Source organism: Perissodus microlepis, chromosome 19 (assembly GCF_051167445.1).
Source record: "Perissodus microlepis isolate ML-2025 ecotype Zambia chromosome 19, ASM5116744v1, whole genome shotgun sequence".
Lineage (NCBI taxonomy): Eukaryota > Metazoa > Chordata > Actinopteri > Cichliformes > Cichlidae > Perissodus > Perissodus microlepis.
This window is the reverse complement of record NC_140479.1, coordinates 10,516,487-10,536,513: the sequence shown is the minus strand read 5'-3', so window position 1 is coordinate 10,536,513 and position 20,027 is coordinate 10,516,487. Positions and strand designations below refer to the sequence as shown.

The 20,027-nt window shown below is 41.0% G+C and overlaps 2 protein-coding genes and 1 non-coding gene across 3 annotated transcripts; 1 reads left to right on the top strand and 2 right to left on the bottom strand.

Moving 5' to 3' along the window:
- Positions 1-4,260: 4,260 nt before the first annotated feature.
- LOC146365517 (gap junction beta-4 protein-like) lies at positions 4,261-15,711 on the top strand. The gene is made up of 4 exons (XM_084914914.1): positions 4,261-4,522; positions 9,293-9,500; positions 12,359-12,660; positions 12,743-15,711. The coding sequence occupies exons 2-4, from the start codon at positions 9,330-9,332 to the stop codon at positions 13,074-13,076; spliced, it is 807 nt and encodes a 268-aa protein (XP_084771040.1). The 5' UTR covers positions 4,261-4,522; positions 9,293-9,329; the 3' UTR covers positions 13,077-15,711.
- Positions 15,712-15,894: 183 nt separating this feature from the next.
- Positions 15,895-15,976, bottom strand: trnas-gcu (transfer RNA serine (anticodon GCU)). The gene has a single exon. It is a non-coding gene; the product is annotated as a tRNA-Ser (tRNA).
- A 942-nt stretch (positions 15,977-16,918) lies between these two features.
- marcksl1a (MARCKS-like 1a) lies at positions 16,919-19,731 on the bottom strand. The gene is made up of 2 exons (XM_084914915.1): positions 19,412-19,731; positions 16,919-18,287 (listed from the first exon to the last, which is right to left on the bottom strand). Exons 1-2 carry the CDS (start codon positions 19,493-19,495, stop codon positions 17,763-17,765), a joined length of 609 nt encoding a protein of 202 aa, XP_084771041.1. The 5' UTR covers positions 19,496-19,731; the 3' UTR covers positions 16,919-17,762.
- Positions 19,732-20,027: the final 296 nt, after the last annotated feature.

Below are 20,027 nucleotides of genomic sequence, written 5' to 3'. Positions count from 1 at the left end.
CATGTCATAATAAATTAGATATTTTTTTTAAAAAGAAAACATTTTCTTAAATTCTAAAATGTATAAATAATCTCAAGTACAGTCAAAAGTCACAAATAAAATAAGATATATATGCAAACTAAACTAAGGCATAGAAATGCACCTTTACTCTGTCTTCTTGGAAGGCTTTCTGGCTTTAATAGGAAGCAAATGCTGCTGAATACAGATGCTATGTTAGTGTAGATATTAATAATAATTCAGTGTCCAACCTAACAACCATCAGGTCAGTGGACCAGAGTTTAATAGCCCATTTATATTTTTATTGGCTTGTGGGAAAAAACTTATTTCTATATTTTTAAATATTAATGGATTTTAATTAACACAATATTTGATATTATTTCACTTACAGTGTTAAAAATCTTACAAAAGCCTTGAAATTAATAATAATACATCCCATGCCCCCCTTTATACTCACCCCTGTTTGCTGCAGGTATCGCTTCCATATAAAACAGGACGGCTACTGTCAGCATTCAGCACGCTGTATGAATAACATTTCATCTGCATATTTTAATACAACTTCTGGACTCTTACTGCAGATTTTGACTGTGTAAAACAAACGGAGCAGCGGTGGATGGAGCAGCTACAGAGTTTGCTTTTGGTCGTGTCAGTTTGTTGATCAGGTGCTTTGACAAAGGACTCCACTAGCTTTTTCCCAGTAAAGGTTTTAATGGTGATCACAGGAACAGCTGCTGTTTTTTTCACTCTACCTGAGCTCACTGTCTCAGTAACAGCTCCGCCTCTTTGCTCTTCGCGGTGTGTAAACAGACTCCAGCTCCACGTTAAACTGTGCCAGCGTCATCATTTCTACTGCTGTGTTGTTATCAGTGTGTGTGGGCTCAATATGGTCAGACTTATTATTCACTGATAATAAATACGTGTCTATTGCAGGTCTGTTTTTAGTGGGTGTGCTTGGGAATGTGGGGGAAGACGCTACAATAATACAGAGACCATTATAGAGACCATTATAATGGCTAACTGGCTTGATTTTATTTGACGACTTGCTCTTTTTGCATATTTAATTTAAGTTGAAGGGATGATCATGTATTACAGACTAAATCTACCCACTGATACAAAAAAGTAACCTGAACCTGAACAGCTGAGGTATGTCAACTTTTAAAAGCCAAAGGATAAGTGAATGTTTGTTGTTTTGGTGTTTTGTTTTTTTGGTGTATTTTGTCACATAGGCCATCAACAGTCACCTCTTTATATTGTAGGGGAAAGACTAGGGATGTAGCTAGCAATTATTTTAGTAAACGACGAATCTATAGATTATTCTATAATCTATAGAATTTCAACAATCAGATGACCACTCTGAGCAAGTACTTCACCATCGTCATCATCATCATCATATGTCCCTTTCTAGAGATTTTTAACTCCTTAGGGTATGTCTATGGTCTCCAATAGATGCTGAAAAGTTGTCATAAGTCACCATTCTCCATATCTGCGGGGCATCTAGCCCCAACAGTCAGGTGACTTAACAGTGGGATTATAAAACTGAAACAGATGATTTTTTTGTAAATCCTTTGGACTATGGTTGGATAACAGACTCACATTTGCCAAGAAAACTGAAGGTAAAAAGTGGATTTTTGTTCAGAAGCAAATCCTGCTTTTCTTCTGTTAGTGATACTGTATGCATGCATGCTTCTCCCTCCATCCATCCATACTTTTCTGTTCACATTCCACTGTGTTTCATCACAACTGACACCTTTCTACCTCAACATTGTGTCTTATACAAAACAATACATAACAAATTTTAACTTAGTTCAGGTAAATTGGTACTTTATATTGTAAGGCTAAAAACCAGATCATAGAGCAATCAAACGTCCCCATTTGGCGATGCTGGGAAGGAAGACCTTTCTAAGAAGAAATGACCTTCAGTAGAACCATGCTCAGGGAGGCGCAGCCATCTGCGTCAACTGACTGGGTGGTCAGGAGAAAGAAAGAAGGAAAAAGTTAATGGCACTCAACCGACAGAGTGATGGCATGCAGTAGTAGCATATAAGTACATCAGGAAAAGAGAGGAAGAGAAAGGCTCAGTGCATCATTGGAAGCCGATCCCGCAGCCCCAGGGTTGGTTCAGACTCACCTGATCAGCCCTAATTATAAGCTTTATCAAAAAGGAAAGTCTGAAGGCTCTGCCTTTTAGAAAGTAAGCCAGTAGTCTCAGAACAAAATGCTCTATTAAGATAATTTTGTACTATGTGATCTTTGACAAATGATAGGGCTTAAGTGTTTAAGACTGTGTATGTATGGACTTAAATTCACTTCTGGATTTAACTGGAATACAGTTAATTATAATACATGAGTGTTACCATGATCTTACTGTGAATTCTTCCTACATGATCCAGAGTTGAGCAGCTAAACTTGCCAAACAGGTAAATTTGGCAGGTCTCAGGTCTCTGGGGGTTCTTATCTGTATTATGAAATCATTGTTGCATAACAATCACTGACAATAGGCTAAAATTACCCAGCCTTAGCATGTCTGCACCTGTAACACCTTACAAAAGCGTCCATCCATCCAGCTGACATGGGGCAAAAGGCAGGGTACACCGTGGACAGATCACCAATCTGACACTGGGCTAACACATAGAAACAAACAAGCATTCACATCTATGGCCAGTTCAGAATAGCCCAATAACTTAACCCCAAGCAGGCCTTTGGACTATGGGAGGAAGCTGGACTGCAAGTTGAAAAACCCCAGACTGTATTCAAACCTGGGACCTCCTTGCTGTGAAGCATTGGTGCCACCTCACCCCCCCTTTGCATCGAAACATCACATTATTTTAATTTCACAACAACAACATCAAATTGATATGATTTTATGCCACCTATGCTATCATGAAGCCTTCCACCTATCAACTGGCCTGCAGAAAACCAGTATTCAGACAAAACCATAAATAAACATGTGATCATGCACACAGGTTTTTTTTTTTTTTACTTTTAAAATAACTTTTTAGAGAAAAACATATATTTTAACTTCCTCTGTTTCCAAATCTAAACGTCCTGCTATTTGTTTTGTATGCAGGCTATTTCATTTAAAATCAGTCAAATTGGAAAAAGGTTTTGACTCGAGCCCCTCAGAATCGATTTCACTCTGGTAATCTCAGCATAAGTAATACAATATACTATTTTTCCAAAATACAGTACCTACACAGGGTTGCACTAAAATTTGGCACCTTTTTCAAGAAGCGTACCTTTTCCAGCATTTTCCAGCCCTCACAATGTCTTAAATAAAGAGGATATCCACATGGAAATTTCAGGGCTGAAAAACACATTTTTGTTCTGTTCTGAGAAAATTTATTTTACCCTTAGTCCAAATCTTTGTTTGGTTTGTTCAACATGGAGAAAACCTGCAGTGAATATGGGTTCCCGGCACTGTTGCTTGTAATCTGATAACAGAGGCAGGCAGAAAATGCAAACTGTTTTTATGTTTTTGTCTTCTATTAAGCACACTGAGTTTGCATGTAATGCAATGTGCTATAGGAATGAAATTGCAAATGCCAGTGTCACACCAGAAATTTAAGGAGCTTGGAAAGAAAAGTGTCTGGACTTCTTTAAGTTTCTTGAAGACATGTCACCTCTCATCTGAGAAGCTTCGTCAAGCCTAAGAGTAATTGGTGGAGAGTCTCATATTTAAGCCCTATAGGAGTGTCTTTCCACCAATTCAAGAAACTTAAAGAAGTCCAGACACTTTTCTTTCCAAGCTAAGATTAAAATGACCTGGATGACTGAGAACCTTCACAGACAGACCGAACAGAAAGTTAACACTTATTATGGAAAATCACACCGGAGGATGAGACGGGCAAAAAGCAGGCTTTTCCTGTACTGTAAACTGTTTTGATTAGCCACCTATCGCACATGGTTACACAAACTTGAAAGGTTTATCAAAGATCCAGGCTGTCAGCGCTCATTTCTGTTAATCTACTGTGTGTCACAATCATTAAACAGGTTGAGATAAACTGCTGCAATCTGCTCCCAACCCTGTTTGATATACTATGATTCTGCTAAGCTGTTTGCCATCTGAGGATATTTGCATTAGTTTCCACAAGCTGTCCGCATTCAGGGTGTGGCATTTTCTCTCTTAGTTACTCTCTTCAACCCCCAAACACACACACACACACACACACACACACACACACACACACACACACACACACACACACACACACACACACATAGCTGGATGTTCTGTCTTCCTTCTCAATGAAGAATTTGTGTCTGTTGCTTTACTTATTTATAACGTGTTAGGTTACATGTTTTCTAGGGAGTGGAGTCTACACAGCCTATGTTCATGTGTGCGTCTGTCATGACGTCGCAGCTGCTGAATCTGGTTTGGCAGGCGTTCTGAGGAAAGAATGAGTAGACACAGGCAGCAGGGGAAAGAAAGGGAGCTGAAAAGCTGAAAGTAGCTTTTCCCTTCAGTGCTTAGTCTTCGCCTGCTGGTGTCGGCACACGGGGTGTTTAAGTGGCGTTTCACTTTCAAGTAAGTTCCTTTCTCTGTTTGGTTTTCAATAATTTTACTGTATCCTAAAGTCAGGAGTGAGCGATAAACATGGAAACTGTATGCAGGAGTCTGTCATTTCCCCCCCAGGCCAAGCTAAAGTATGTTTTTCTTCTTTTTAAAAGTAATGCAAAAGGTGAACACGAGTTGTTTATATGCTAGAAAAATAGGGAAACTCATTTAAAATAATAACCAGCTATGGAACAAACATTTCCTTTTGTTATGACTAAGTGTTAGAATATGAGGGGAAAAAATGGTGGTCAACTCTAGGTTCATCAAAAAGACCGAGGCGTGGTGGAGCGGGGTTCACATAACAGTAAAAACTTTCCATGTAGCCACCGATGATACATAAAGCTTCTATTAAAGTGCCTCCTTTATGTCTTTTAGGTTTTCTCTTTCCTTTAGTCTCTTACATGACTGTAACCAAATATATGTCTATGGTACAAAACACTGCTGCTGAGGATCCTGGGATGGCTCGTTTGTATTTCTTTTGGTTCTTTCCTGCATCACTAACAAACTGTCAGAATGCCCGCCACCAATGATCAGCTGCTTCTCAGTCCACTACTGTTAAACTAGACTGTACAAGCTATGAGCAAAGCACGTCCACAGTGGCATTAGTAGAAACCACTACTGATTCCTTTTATTAAACAATAATTGTCCCACAAAAATTGGGAAATCCCTTTAAGTTTAGTCTTAGCACAGAGCGCAGCTAACATTACAGGCTGTTTGCTTCTGTCCTCTTCTGTGCTCATATAAACTTAAATACAGCTGAAATCCCATCAAAGCTGTTCTCATTTATGTTTTTCTGCTTCTGCTGTCCAACAGCACAACAGGTCCCAAAAAGTACTTTCAAACCTTTCTTCACTTCCGCACAGCTAAAATACTGATAACAGGGATTTTGTATAACAAAAATGGTTATACAATTTTTAAATACATTTTTTTTTTTTTTTTACAATTGTTAAATAAATTGTGTCATTTTAGCTACAATTAAATGTGAAATGATCGTTTTGGAGAAAAAAGAAGCAACAGAATTTTATAAAAAGTTTAAAAAGTTTTCACTCTGGGAATGAAATTTGGCTACTCTACATGTCGTAAACCTACTGGACCCTCAAAAAGTCAGAGCAATGGTTTAGCGCAGCGGTCCCCAACCTTTTTTGTGCCACGGACCGATTTATGCCCGACAATATTTTCACGGACCGGCCTTTAAGGTGTCGCGGATAAATACAACAAAATAAAACTAGTACCGGTACCGAAAAAAAGAAGATTTATTCATAACACACGTGAAAAGACCCAGGAAAACCGAGGTAACGATCAAAACGATAACAAAATAACGCTGAAAACCGATAAAACCCCTGAAAACCATACATTTCACACCTGAGCCTCTACTCTCACGGCCCGGTACCAAACGACTCACGGACCGGTACCGGTCCGAGGCCCGGGGGTTGGGGACCGCTGGTTTAGCTAATAATGTAATAATGGCTGTGTGTTGGTCTTACGTAGAGCCTATGGACAGCTTTGCGGATTGTCACCTACATGTTATAACTGATTAATGCCACCAGGGGGCAGCATCACAAACAGCTGCATGTCGGCTGCTCTCTTATGCTGTGGTCATCGTTCAGCTAACTGTGCAGACGACAGAAATAATAACATACAAGTAGCTCAAGTGAAAAATTTCCACTGAAGAACTGTCTGTGCTTTTCGTGCTGTTTTTTCCCACCATTTCCTGTTTCTGCCCACTTTGCTGCTCTGAACATCTGCATTCCCTGCATTCCCACACATGCCACTCCCATCCACCAGGAGTAAACCGTTGGTGTCAAAGTGGCTGAACTGGAAGTTTTAGTGAAGGTGTCTTAGTGGCATTTTACCTGTCAAAGGTTTGATTGTAAGCAGTGTTGAGCATCCAAAATAATGGCCATACCTGAGTTCATGGTCTCAGTTGGGTCACCGTTTTGCTCGTCTGTGCTTGTCAGAGGTCGACCATAATATACACTCCCAATGACAATACGATCTACACATGCATTGTATTATCGGCCTTTTTGTTGCTTAGTTTGAATCTTAAAATACTTTTTGCCCCAAAGATTTAACAGTTTCTTTATTTTTAAAACAATATTTAATTTGTCTTAAAAAAAAAAGGAAATTCATCCTGGAATACTGCCTTCAATTCAAAAATACTGACCCCAACATAAACATAAAATGAGCCTATAAATGAACCTTATAGAGACTATTTAACATTGACAGTTATTTAAAAGGGAAAGAAGCATTAAATAATAATTCCCTGAATCTTTGTATTTGTACATAATTGGCAATTTTCCAGTGTCCTTTATTTTCCAGTTTTTCCAGTTTTTTTTCGTTCTGAGGGTCAAAGCAGCTATCTAAGCCACATGCTGATTGAAGGCACAGTCTCTGAACAATAAGCCCCCCTGCTGAAACCTACAGTATGTTATTTAGCCTCTGCAGCAGGAGTTAATCGGGAGTTTAAAGTGTTAATAGAGAAAACTCCTCCAAACTGAGCCAATGCTCTTTCGTAAATTCCAAATATTTAACTCTTCTCTAAACACTGACTGACCTTCTACTGCGCCAGAAACCACAGAGGCCTGTGCGTGTTACAGAAACCATATGGATTGTATTTCCTTCTTTCTTCCACTGTTGTAGAGGGGAGTCTACAACAGTCTAAACGACTGCAGTACTTTGAAAGTTCATCCTTTTCTCTTTGAAAGAATACACCCACACCTTCCATTTAAGCTTCTTCTCCTATATTTCTGCATTTAACATTTGCCTGAAGCACATAAAAATATAAGCAGAAATGTAGCAAAAAGCATCAAAAGCATGTTTTTGTCTTTGCAAGCTTTGGAAACTCTGAGAGTTCAGAAAACTTCACTTTGATTGCACACACTGCACAGTGTTGAGAAACCATAACCTCGTAGATAAGCTGGGGTGCATGTCATTAGGGTGTTCACTGATAAATGTCATTCAGCAGCAGCAAACATGCAGACAGTCGATACTGACAGATAACCTGTGAGCACATAGGATCCAAGAGCACGGTGTTAATAAAAGACTCTCTAGGTGTTAAAATCACACAGACATACAGTCATGTTGTGCTCAGATTATATGTGTACATATTTAAGAAACACCTTCAATTATTTACAGCTTCATATTTCTATTCTTGGACCGTAGTAGAGTAACTTTGGAGGATTCATTGCTCAAAATAAGTCTTATTCTGCTTATCCCAAGCCTTAAGGCAGCCTCTGAATTTATCCTCTATCTGAAACAAGCCATTTCATCTGCCTTTAAGGTTTTAATGCCAGAGCAGTGTGTCTGTGATTATCGTATTGGGTATATCCACTGCCACTGACATCATACAGAGTCAAACTGAGAAGAGCGTGAGTCTTTTTCTAATATGAGAAGCTCAAATGTCTATAATAAAAAAGCATTAGCACAATAACTCTAATACAATTCAAGATTTTCACAAGCTTCCCTGCACATTTGTGTGTGATGCTTTGTTTTGTCCTTAAGAAAGATGTAATAATCCATTTTGCAAGAAAGAAATGTGTTGGTTGCATTTCAGGAGGTAGAGCAGGTCAAAGATTTACTGGATGGTTAGTGGTTTGATCCCTCGCTCCTCCAGTCTGCATGCAAAATGTCCTTGGGCAAGATACAAACCCCAAGTCGCTCTCCGATGCATCAATCGGAATTTGAATGTGTGTGAATGTTAGCTAGAAAGCAAAAAAAAAAAAAAATGCTTTTGTGAATGAGGCATGTTATATAAATCACTTTGAGTGCTCCATTTACATTTTGTAAGGTAAACAAGTGGTTAGATGCTCTAACCAGCCCAAAAACATTGCTGAAGGACATGTGACCATATTGCTTTAACACTTGGTTCATTAGCAAGCTGCTTCTGTCAACTGCATGCATTCAGAATCACATACTTGTTCTAATACTAGAACCAATAAAACTGGAGCACAGACTTGTCAGCTTCAAAAGGCACCAATATGACAAACGCCATTATGAGATAAAGAGCGTTAGCCACTTGTGCAGGCACCCATCTGTCAACCAAGGGAACCACGCCCACAATAATACATAACTTTAAGCCTTGTATACACTGTAAATGGGTGCGTTAAACAAAAGTTAATCTCCTGTAGATTTGTTATGAAAAGGAAAAAATGAACTGGCCTTAAGTGTGCTTGTTTCTGCTCTAAATTTGGGTTTTTAAACTAAGTCCACAGGGCCTGACTTGTTTCTGGGGCTGGTTTTTGGCACGTTTGTCCAGATTTAATGCTTCAATCTCAGAGGATGTCAGCTGTCACAGCTAATTTAAACTAACATAAAATTGTGGTGGTCACATTTTTCTACATGTAGACAAATGCAAACAAACGGTAGATTTGTTTTATTCATCAGCTGTTCATTTTATGGCCCTTATTTTATCTTATTTTAACTGTTTACATTTTGTTACAGTTACTGAAGCATGCAGTTTCATTAGTGAGGATCCAGATAAGATGAATAAGCCTAAATAATGATTTATTGGGCATTGAAGGGAATCAGCAGTTGTACTGTTGTGCAAACCTACAGTGTTTCTAAATGTGTACTCTCTCCTGTTTGGCTGATACGAATGAATTCATGCAAGCCCAGACACGTATTTATGTAACCCACATTGGAGCTGATCCTTAACGATAGCAAGTCCAAATTTGAGAATAAGAATGGAATGCAAAGCTAAATCTAAGGGAAGGTAACTTTTATTTTTGTTTTTCTTCACAGAGCATTTATCTCCAAGGCCAGTCCAGCAGCGACAGGGATGAACTGGTCTGGATTGGAGAATCTGCTGAGCGGAGTCAATAAGTACTCCACGGCGTTTGGGCGGATTTGGCTGTCCATGGTGTTCGTGTTCCGGGTGTTGGTGTTCGTGGTGGCAGCTCAGAGGGTGTGGGGTGACGAAAACAAAGACTTTGTGTGTAACACCCGACAGGTAAGGCTGTCACTAACCCCACCTTCCAATGTTTTTCAGTGACAGGGAGAAATAAGAGTTGTTGAGAATGTTACAGCACTGGTTCATAAGCCCTTCAGGGAAATCTGGTCCACTGATTTTCCACATTTACACTCAATATAGAGACGTTTTTAAAACTGGAAAGTTAACCTGCCTGAGTCACTTCAGAGGTGGTGATGGTGGTTGTGGTCTTGGTTTGAAAGAATATGCTTTACAGTCCAAAGCATAGATAAATGAAAAGAAAATGGGCTGAAAATTAACGTCAGCTGTCCTCAAAAGTTGAATTTGTGTTGGTTAATGATGCAGAAACTATCACCAACCAGCGGTCCTCCCTAATAAATAAGATGCTGATTAAAGAAAAAGATTCAGGTACCAAATTACTTACTTACACATACAGTGCCTTTGGATGGTCGAATTGGGTCATTTTGGATTATAATCAGAATCAGAATACTTTATTGATCCCTGGGGGAAATTATTTTTTGTGACAGTGCTCCATTATAAACCAACATAAACCAACATTAACAAGACAGACAATACGCTAACTAAGAATAGTACAATATATACATATATATATATATATATACATAAGTCACTCATTAATAAATAGCTGGAAAAGAAACATGTGTAAATAAAGTGTAATAAAGCCTCAGTGAAGAAATTTAACTGAAAACAAAGATGTTAGCCCAGAACAGCTTCACTCCTCCTCAGGTTTGATTCACCAAGTCTTCCACATACAAGGTTGTTTTCCACCCACATAAACATCGTGCCTGACAGTTACTTACCTGTCAAAGCATCCTGATGTTCAGCCAAAGTGCTTCTGAAACCGATGTAGCCAACACATCTCAAAGTGGCAGAACATGTCTGTGAGTCATGGCCCCACCTGACCATCATATGAGACGTTAAGGTCACACAAATCGAGCTGTGACTGCATCGCTCAGCTCGCTCTTAGCTGTTTCGTCTTCGGGACGAACTTGTTTTTTTCTGTCCTTTCATCTCCTGACGACTCACAAACATACGCTGACATGCCCTTGCATATCGGGAGCACATCCAGGGTTAATTACCCCGTCACCTGAATGGACTGAAGAAACGTTCCTCATTTTCAGACGGCCTCTCTGCTCTTCATCCAAGTTTAATGAAATGTAAAATATATTAAGCATCATCATAAATCTAATGAAGCCTCTATTTCACCTCTACACTGACCTTGTATTTGACCTTCTCGGTAGCAGGAAATCTGTAATCCTGCATATTTTTTAAAGGATACAAAATTTTATTTAATTATATTATCCCATAAGTTGAACTTTTAATTCTTTCATAATGCTGTTAAAGTACTATGACTCAGTGAATGCATCTAACTTTTTCTAAGAAAGGTAACTGCAAAAGACGAAATTCCCTCTTAGACACAATACGTTGGCAGGCTGGGATCTACATAAATTCAGTGCAGCTTTCTGATATAATGTTTCAGTCTTCTCTATACAGAACTTTTTATTCTAAATTTGAAATTGTTATATAATGAAGAACGCTGAAACTTTGTCATATGAACTAAAAGATGAAAAATTGCCCAGCAGTGACTTCGGTCTGTCAGTGCAGCTTTACCTCTGCGGTCTCGTGTTGTGAGCGCTCTGTTTTGCATGTAGTCTTTATGTCATTTGACTGTGTTGCTCTGTGTGTGATGTGCAGCACGACACAGTCGAACACTGCGATGAAAGTCAGAACAACAGACAGATATCACATCGAGACAACACGGTTGAACCGAACATCAGGAAGACACTAACGAAGTGATTGTAAAAAAGTTCAGTCGACATGAACGGCGGTCGTGAACAAAACAAATGTAACTTCATAAATATGACTGACATCATTTTCATACTGTTAATCCATCTCTTGTGTTCCAAGAATCACCGGACGCCACTAATGCAGTGATTTGATCCTTCCCTCTCAGAGTACAGGTGCGCCGAAAAATGCCACCAATAGGACGGGTTTATGAACCTTCACCTTGTGGTCTGTTTATCCTTACTGTTCACACTAATGCACGAGCATCACAGCTACTGAACGTGACCACAAAACGATTATTGATGACTTTTCCACACATCATAAAGGCAAACCTTCCTTTGCTCACTGTTCCTATTAAAACAGGAGCCAGTTTTGCAGCTTTTGTGCGCTGCGATTTATTTGTCTTCTATTTAATCAGTGGGATCTTCTCCTCTCACGATCGATACGGGACCTACCCAGCATTTCCAATGCATGCCTTAAACCTCGACTGAATGTTAATTCAGTTGTGCACTTCAGTGAAAGCCTCTACAGCCACTCGTTTATTTGAGCTTTTCCTTTATTTGTCATGTATTTACCAAATTAGATTGTAAGACTGAATTAGTGCTGGTGTTACATTAAAAGCCTTGTATTAAAAGCATATTGTGTACAGCATATTATAATTATAGGATATCTTCTCAAATAAATAAAAGCAAGCAAAAAGTAAAGAAAAGCAAAATACTTCATGTCTCACTAACCTGGTTCTTTTTGTATCTTTTGTCTTAAACTTTGTTTTTGTTTTATATTTATGCCCTAAAAGCAGAAACTGGTTTCAAAGCATCGTCAGTTTTTAGCATCATATAGAGGCATTAAAACCTTCTGCATCAGCTTCTCATTCTGACACCACAACAGTCCCTCTGTTTGTATTTATCATCATATGACATCTGCATTAGCTGTACTCTAAAATAAAAATACAGCCACTTTCCTTTCTCCAAGTTTCTTTTTAATGCAAAAATCCTTTGCTCTTGCTGATCTTCTCCATCTGAGACGTGAGACGAGCAACTTAAGCGAGTTACGACCCCGACTTTGTTTTGCAGCCCGGCTGTACCAATGTCTGCTACGACCACATCTTCCCCATCTCCCACATCCGCCTGTGGGCACTGCAGCTCATCTTTGTCACCTGCCCGTCTCTGATGGTGATGGCTCACGTGAAACTCCGTGAAGGAAAGGACAGGAAATACGTCGAGCTGCACCAGGGCTCGCATCTCTACGCCAACCCTGGCAAGAAGAGAGGAGGCCTATGGTGGACGTATCTGCTGAGTTTGATCTTCAAAGCTGGATTTGACTCAGCTTTTCTCTATATCCTGTTTCGGTTATATCATGGATATGACCTGCCCAGGTAATGCTGGTAACTTACTGTTATTAAAATGAACCAGTGTTGTTCTGAACTCGTTAAAACCTGCTGTACTCTTTTCTGTCAGGTTGTCAAAGTGTCAGCTGTCCCCGTGCCCCAACACCGTTGACTGCTTTATCAGCCGTCCGACGGAAAAAAAGATCTTCATGCTGTTCATGGTCATCTCCAGTGCGGTTTGTATCCTCATGTGTATCCTCGAAATGATTTACCTCATCGGCAAGCGCATCATGAAAATATTAAAGATCCGACATGAGAACGAGAGGCTTGTCTTTGCTGACCAGCACGAGCTCACTACCATTGCTCCGCCCCGCTCTCAGTGCAGAAGCAGGAGAGATCCGACAGTGACCGACAGCGAGCTGGAGTTAAGCAAGAGGAAGGATGCTAAAACTACAGTACTCTAGCATTCTGCAAGCTGCAATCATGGCTCGCCAACAGGAACAGAAAGTACCCAATAAGACTACTGAAACTGATCAAAAAGGGTTGTTCCTGTGGATTATGATCCTCTCATCCAGCTGCATATGAAACGTTCATGATGTCAGCTGGGTTAAAGAAATGGCACCTAGAGCTGGCACCTACCGGAAAACACTGCTGAAGAAGAGGACTGTCAGCGGTCCGACATCGCATTTTTTCACTGTTTATGTCACAAAGATGCAAGGACAAACATTCAGGTTATTCTGTATCGACAAGATAAATTAAATGGAATTTAATTTTCGGTTATTGATTTAAGAATCTGCAGCAAATGACTATTTAATTAATTGTCTCACACCATTGTAAATATTGCAGATTACAACACTTGCTATCTAAAACTGCACTGTTGAAACTGCACTGTGTAGTTTAACATCTTTACACTGACAGAAAGGGGTGTTTGGCTGGTTTGGACACTTAAGATGTGTCACAGGATGTGAAATGAGTTTGAGATTCCTGCTTTACACTAAGATACACCCCGGCTTGTTCTGATCTGAGGTCTACGGTGCATTTAATGCACAGTTTTTGCAGTAAAACTGCAACTCTGACAAAGATCTAACAATTTTGTATACAATTCTAAAGATTAAAATAATATTCAATGAAATGTGTGTTAATTATAGACACATCTATTTTTTATCGTTTTGTTAGCGCCATCATCTGGTGGTTGAATCTTGTGCTTTAATAAGGCCACCGTAATGTCACGGGGCAGCCATGGAGGCAGGAGGTCTGTCCCCAGTTAAAAACATCAGGTGTGGTTTTTATTTCTGACTTTTCTGATACTTAAATAGAAAAATATGCCAAATGTAAACAAAGCTGTTGATTTACTGATCGATCTACACTCCCACCATCATCTATGGTCTCATCTATGCCCCAAAAATTAGATTGTGGAAAAGGTGTCTGGTCTCTCCATTAGACTAAAGTGCCAAGTAGGTGCCTTCTAAGTGAGGAGCATGAGATAAGACCTTGGGCCACACTGGTGAGATTAGAACAAGGGCAGGGACAGGATGGGCTCCTCTGGTTAGCTTGGAGCAGCAGATGGATGGATGGATGGATGGATGGATTTTTTTCCTGTGCTTGCTCTTGATTATCAAATCTGGTGGTACCTAAATGGCAACAGATGGGTGTAAAAACTGTGCCCTTTGACCTTCAGGCAAAAATGCCGGACTGCGATATCCAAATTGTGGTCAGTGGTCCCCCTGCTGGACTCTACAGGTACAGCAGTTGAGTCCAAGAGTTAAGTTAAAGCCACAGAATTTGAAATATGATCCTTAAGTCATTTTTTTTATCCCACTTTTGGAAAGAAGTCAGTCGGAGTAGCTGTCAGGTGGTGGAAGCAAAGTTTTACAGTAAAGAAGAAAATATCTGACTCTCACTAACCGTTATCAGAGCTGAAGTTTGGGAATGGTTAGAAAGCAAACACAAGTGATCTGCTGTTTTAGACACATTTTTGCTGTGTGGCCTGTTAAGATGAGCTTTAGTCATGAGGTTTTAAAATGTACCTTTAATACGGTTATTAGATTTTTACTATTTAAAGTGGAGAGTGTGAACCTTAAGCTACAGTCTTTGTGTGATTTTTACGAGACATGTCTACTTTAATCTCTAGTTTAATCTTCGCACTCACTTCTGCTCTGACTATGAGTCAGCTGGAATGACATGCTGTGGTCCAAGATTATTTTTTATATAAATAACAGGCTGCTGTTGACATTACAGTGATATATTTATCTGCTTGTAATAAAAAAGAAAACTGATTATAAACTGTTTGTGTAGACTGTCTTTTTCTTTGCAGGAATGAAGCTGTATATGTGCAGTATTATCCTACAATGATGCTGCATTGTTGCTTAAACAGCAAATAAAGGTTTAATTTTTCATTAAAAACACAGAGTACTTCACAAATACACCATAGTTGAGGCAGAGATTTTAATTTGACTGACTGAAACCGGAGCAAAAAAAGTCAAAATGTGGAACAATAATAGTTTAAACATGTTACCACTACCAGCATTCTCAAAATTGAACAAATGTGACATGTATTTGCATATTTGCACACTTTATGACCATTTAAGTTAAAGTTAATATCAATAATGCTTCAAATTTGTTTGAACTACATACAGTTTTATTTGTATGTCAGGCAATGCTTCAATATAATTGCCCGAATAAGTGACCAGCGGTATTTCATGATGATTGTGAGACTTTTAATTCTATTTCATGAAACACATGAAGTTAAAAACTACAGCATGAAAAAATAAATTTTAACATCTTTTAAACTGTTTACTTTCAGTATTTAATATCATTACATCCACATGAAAATAGACACATTACATGTTTTGTAACTAAAAACCTGTCAGGATTTATAAATTAATTAAATTTATTATGTTTTTACTCATCTTTAATGTTGCCAGACCCAATACAAGGAAAGCAATGTATTAAAAAAAAAAAGAGACATGACTTCACTATAGTTTTAGCACATTGCTAAGACATCCAGATGGCCAAATTAGACCCTTTGGTGGGCCAGTTCTGACCCTCAACCCTGATGTTTGACACCCCTGTTGCACAAGGAATTTAAAAGACAAGAGTAATGCGGTTTTCATCCAATTTTTCAAAGCAGTTTAACAAAAAAGCCAAAAAGGGCGACTGATCTTTTAAAAAATTAAAATGTCTCTTTACTTTAAGACGGAACGTGTTGTTAAAAAAGGATGCGAGTTAAACTGTCACACGGAATAATACCCATTTCAGGTTTTACCTACAAAACATTCACTGCGACGAGGATGGGATTCGAACCCACGCGTGCAGAGCACAATGGATTAGCAGTCCATCGCCTTAACCACTCGGCCACCTCGTCTGTGACCCCGCACGAATATTACTGAGTCTACACATCAACGGGACCAGTGTGCAAACATGATATATAGATAAATGGTGGGCAGCTAAAGCGTTTGACGCCATGTTCGCTTTTGTTTATGCGCCACTCTAACAGTAAATACGGCTTTCACTGTCTGCAAGTCTGCAAAAAAACAAAAAAGTAAACGTAACGAAGTGGGCTGAGTTAAACTTATCTCAACTTAGCAACTACCAATAGGAGCGAAGGATAATCTTGATTGACATATGAGTGGGTGGCAGCCACTGTGTGGACTCGTCGATGTTCGACGAGCTGATCGGTTTAAATCTGTGTGTGTGTGTGTGTGTGTGTGGTTAAAGGCTTACCAAAGCTGTGAGGAAAAGGAGGCTGCAACTGCGACTTATCATTAAACACCAACAACGTGTAAACGAAACGTTCATGATTAACCGAAAGGCAACAGGCGGCACAGGCACTTGCAGTACAGCCGTCTGTCCAGCAGAGGGAGATAAAGACCACCAATTACAACTAGAGGGTCGCCAAATAAATGGCATCTAGTGCCTGCGTATCCCATATGTTGCGTCCTTAATTAGTTATGTAAGGATATATATATGCTTTGCTTTGCTGCACGTGACTCAGCATGCTTTATGACCACAAACTCATGACACGATGAGATGAGGTCATGCAGCTCTTGCATTAAGGTTAAGTTTGCATGACACTGATGCTTTAAATCTTTCCTTTTGTTAATAATTTAATTTCTCAGGGTGTCTACTGCTGTCATGACCTATACATACACACCTGATATTTATTCATGTGGTGTCAATATGCCATCATGTGTTTGAATCCAGTTTATAGTATCCCATCTATATGTGGTACTGCAATCAGTCCAGATTGCAGGTTTAAGCAGCCAGATTTTCCGGTCTTGGCGAATCACAAGGCAGAAGACAGACAGAGGGGATCAAACATTTATTTACCCTTATTAAAAGTTACAGTAAAACCATTAACATCTTCAAACGATAGCAAAATAAAGAGAACCAAAAATATTGGCCAAAACATATTTACAGAGACAGTTTGCAGATAAAAAGCTCACATTTTTTTGTACACAATCCCAACCCCTGCGCCATAAATTCTGAAATGTGAACACTGCAACACTCAAGAAGCTCGAATGTGGTTTTAGCCAGAAAAAGAACCAAAATGCACGAACAAAGACATCTTTTTCCACCTCCTCTCCTTGATGTTCTCCTCCCTATACATGACAAAATACTTGAAATTTTGGGGTAAAACACAGGAATGTAGAATTCTAAAAATTAATAAGATGATCTGAAAGGTTTATGTGTCCATATATCAGTCATTTCGAGTGAAGGAGATGGTCTGCCCCGCTCTGCTGACGGTGACAATTTTTAGATCCCAAAAAAAGATGAGAAAGAAAAATAAGATGTTATAGGGCTGCCACGCTGTTTAAAAGGATGCTTCTCCATGAATTGGGAAAATAAGTCAGTATTCCTGATTCGCTCCACATCCAATCAATTACCTTCGCCGCACGCCAGTCCCTGTGTGTACCATGAGGGGGCGACGCCAGCCAACGCTTTCATCATGAGAGGGCCCGGTGAGTTTCCGTCTGTCGAAGAACTAATAAAAGGCAGTGAACTGGTGGTTGAATCAGCAAACGTGATATATCCTTTGTCTTCTTTTGTAGTTTTGTTTATAACTTTAAGAGCGTGGCACGAGTCTCTCATATATATTTTTATATACTTTAATCTTGGAAAATCAGTTCAGGTGCCGTGCTGGAGTGCAGTCACTCTGCCTTGGCCTCGCCCTCGGAGGCTGCGGGTGTCGTGTCCTCGGCAGGGGCCTCCTCGGCGGGTGCGGCCTCTGTTGGTGGGGCCTCCTCGGCGGCCTTGGCCTCTTCCTCGGGTGCAGGAGCGGCCTCTGCGGCCTCGCCCTCTTTGGCCTCGGTGGCCGGCGTCTCCTCTTTGGTTTCCTTGGCTGCATGGCCGTTCTCCTCGGGCTTGTCCTCGGTCGTAGGGGAGGTGGCCTCCTCCTTGCCCTCCTCGCTGCCCTTCTTGTTCTTCTTCAGCGAGATGCCCTTGAACTTGAAGGAGTTCTTCAGGGAGAACTTCTTCTTCTTCTTGCCCTCCTTGGCAGCCTCGCCCTCCGCTTTGGCTGCCTCGCCCTCGGCCGCAGGAGCGGGCTCGATAGCGTCTCCGGCGCTGGTCTCGCCCTCCTTGGCTGGCTCAACGGTTCCATTTCCATCAGCGGCTGCTGCTTCCCCGTCGGGTTTGGCTGAAACATCGCCGTTGGTTTTGACATGGCCGTTCTCCTGCAGAGAGAGAGAGAGAGAGTCATGGATTAAAACACTAGTGGTGGGTCAACGCAAACACACTGCCTGTGGAAACGAAGAATTATTTATGCATAATGAGATGAGCGCACTGTAAACACATTAACATTAGCCCATTTATGTCTACAGTTAATCCATGTTATTCTTCAGGAGAGCAGCTCTGACTGTGGTGGGAAGGGGGGAAGAATTTAACAGCTGTCTGTATTACTCTGAGCTGGCACACGGGGGCAGTAGTGCTACATCAAAAACATCAACACTACCAGCAAGTTGGGGAACAAAGGAATCCCCGTGAAACCTGCTCTGCGCTCTCATCCTACATCTACCAGCTCCACGCAAGAGCGCAGACAGCTCACATCAGCTTCAGCTCAGACAAAGCCACAATCAGTCCACGCACTCACCAACAGCAGCAACAGGGACGTTTTTACATGTCTCGAAGTGGGTCACATGAGTTCATCTGGGCATCACTGTAATAACGCGTATCCTGACCGGATCAGTCACACACCAGTAATCGAAACGCACAATTTACTTCTAACATATTTAAACTGTTCAAAGTTTACGCGGAAACCCACTTCACAGTGTGTATGTGTGTGTGTGAGAGAGAGAGACTGTGTGTGGGTAACAGCCGGGGGGGAAATGGGGTCAGAACTGGCGCCTGCACGCGCTTTGTTTGCAACTCCGCAAAATGCGCCTCCAGCAGAGCGCATTTGCATCCTTTGCACCGCTCGCCTCGCATCTTTTGTTCGACGCTCAGAGCGACTATCCGCCCAACTCATGACAGAAAACACGCTCAAAACTCACACGGGGACCCAAATCCGACGCTCTCGGGTGAAATGTGCGTGTAAATCTTCCCAGTGGGACAGCAGACGGAATTAACAAAGGCAGGCGGGCAACTGCGCGCTGCTCGACGGCTGCCCAGCCGGAGGTCTCCCGCTGCCCTCATTTTAGGCAAAATTCAGTTTTAAGTGTTTTCCCCCCACAGCTATGAACGAACCCTGACACGAAGGAGCGACCGCCAGCCCCCACCGCGGCACCCATGCCGCCAGTGGGCGTCGGGTGCCATGTGGCTCCCCGCTGATGCTCGGGCGCACCGGGCCCGCTTTACTCACCTGGCCGTTGGCTTTAGCAGCAGCAGGGTCGGCGGCGGCTTTGCCCTCAACAGCTACTCCACCCTTGGACAACTGGGCTCCCATTTTTGTCTTTCCTTTAGTTTTTATGAACAAAAAATAAAATCGAAAAAGAAAACACTCGAGTTTTTGAGATTTAAAAATCCAGCCCTGGGATAGGTGAGAGCTTTCCGCCTAAAAAACAGGTGAAAATCCGACAGGATCTCCTTCTCCCTTACAAAGGTTTGTCAACGAGAAGACCCCCCCTTAAGCGTGTGCGAACCCCACGGAGGCTGAGCTCAAATTAAAGGATGTCAGGGAGACGGCTGTGAGTATTTCAACCGCGCCTCAAAATCGACCGGAGACCCCTCCCCTGGGCGTGGCGACAGGGCTTTGTCCAATCTGCAGCGGGAGGATGGGCCTCCTTGTCCGGGCTGTCACTGCCACAGTTTGCCACTCAGCTGGAGCATCAGCAAGACTTTATTTTCCAGCTGCTTCAGATGTCTGGAAGATTGTGAACACATTTTAAACTTTGTTCTCTTGTGAATTGTTTATAATTTGGCACAAATTGAAAAATTCATTCATCTGTTCTGAAAAATAAGACAAGTTTTAGAGGTTT

Coding starts and splice junctions, on each gene's coding strand:
- LOC146365517 (XM_084914914.1), top strand. CDS start 9,330: ATGAACTGGTCTGGATTGGAGAATCTGCTGAGCGGAGTCAATAAGTAC. Junction 9,501..12,358: donor TTGTGTGTAACACCCGACAG/GTAAGGCTGTCA, acceptor TTTGTTTTGCAG/CCCGGCTGTACCAATGTCTG. Junction 12,661..12,742: donor CATGGATATGACCTGCCCAG/GTAATGCTGGTA, acceptor CTTTTCTGTCAG/GTTGTCAAAGTGTCAGCTGT.
- marcksl1a (XM_084914915.1), bottom strand. CDS start 19,495: ATGGGAGCCCAGTTGTCCAAGGGTGGAGTAGCTGTTGAGGGCAAAGCC. Junction 18,288..19,411: donor CTGCTAAAGCCAACGGCCAG/GTGAGTAAAGCG, acceptor CTCTCTCTGCAG/GAGAACGGCCATGTCAAAAC.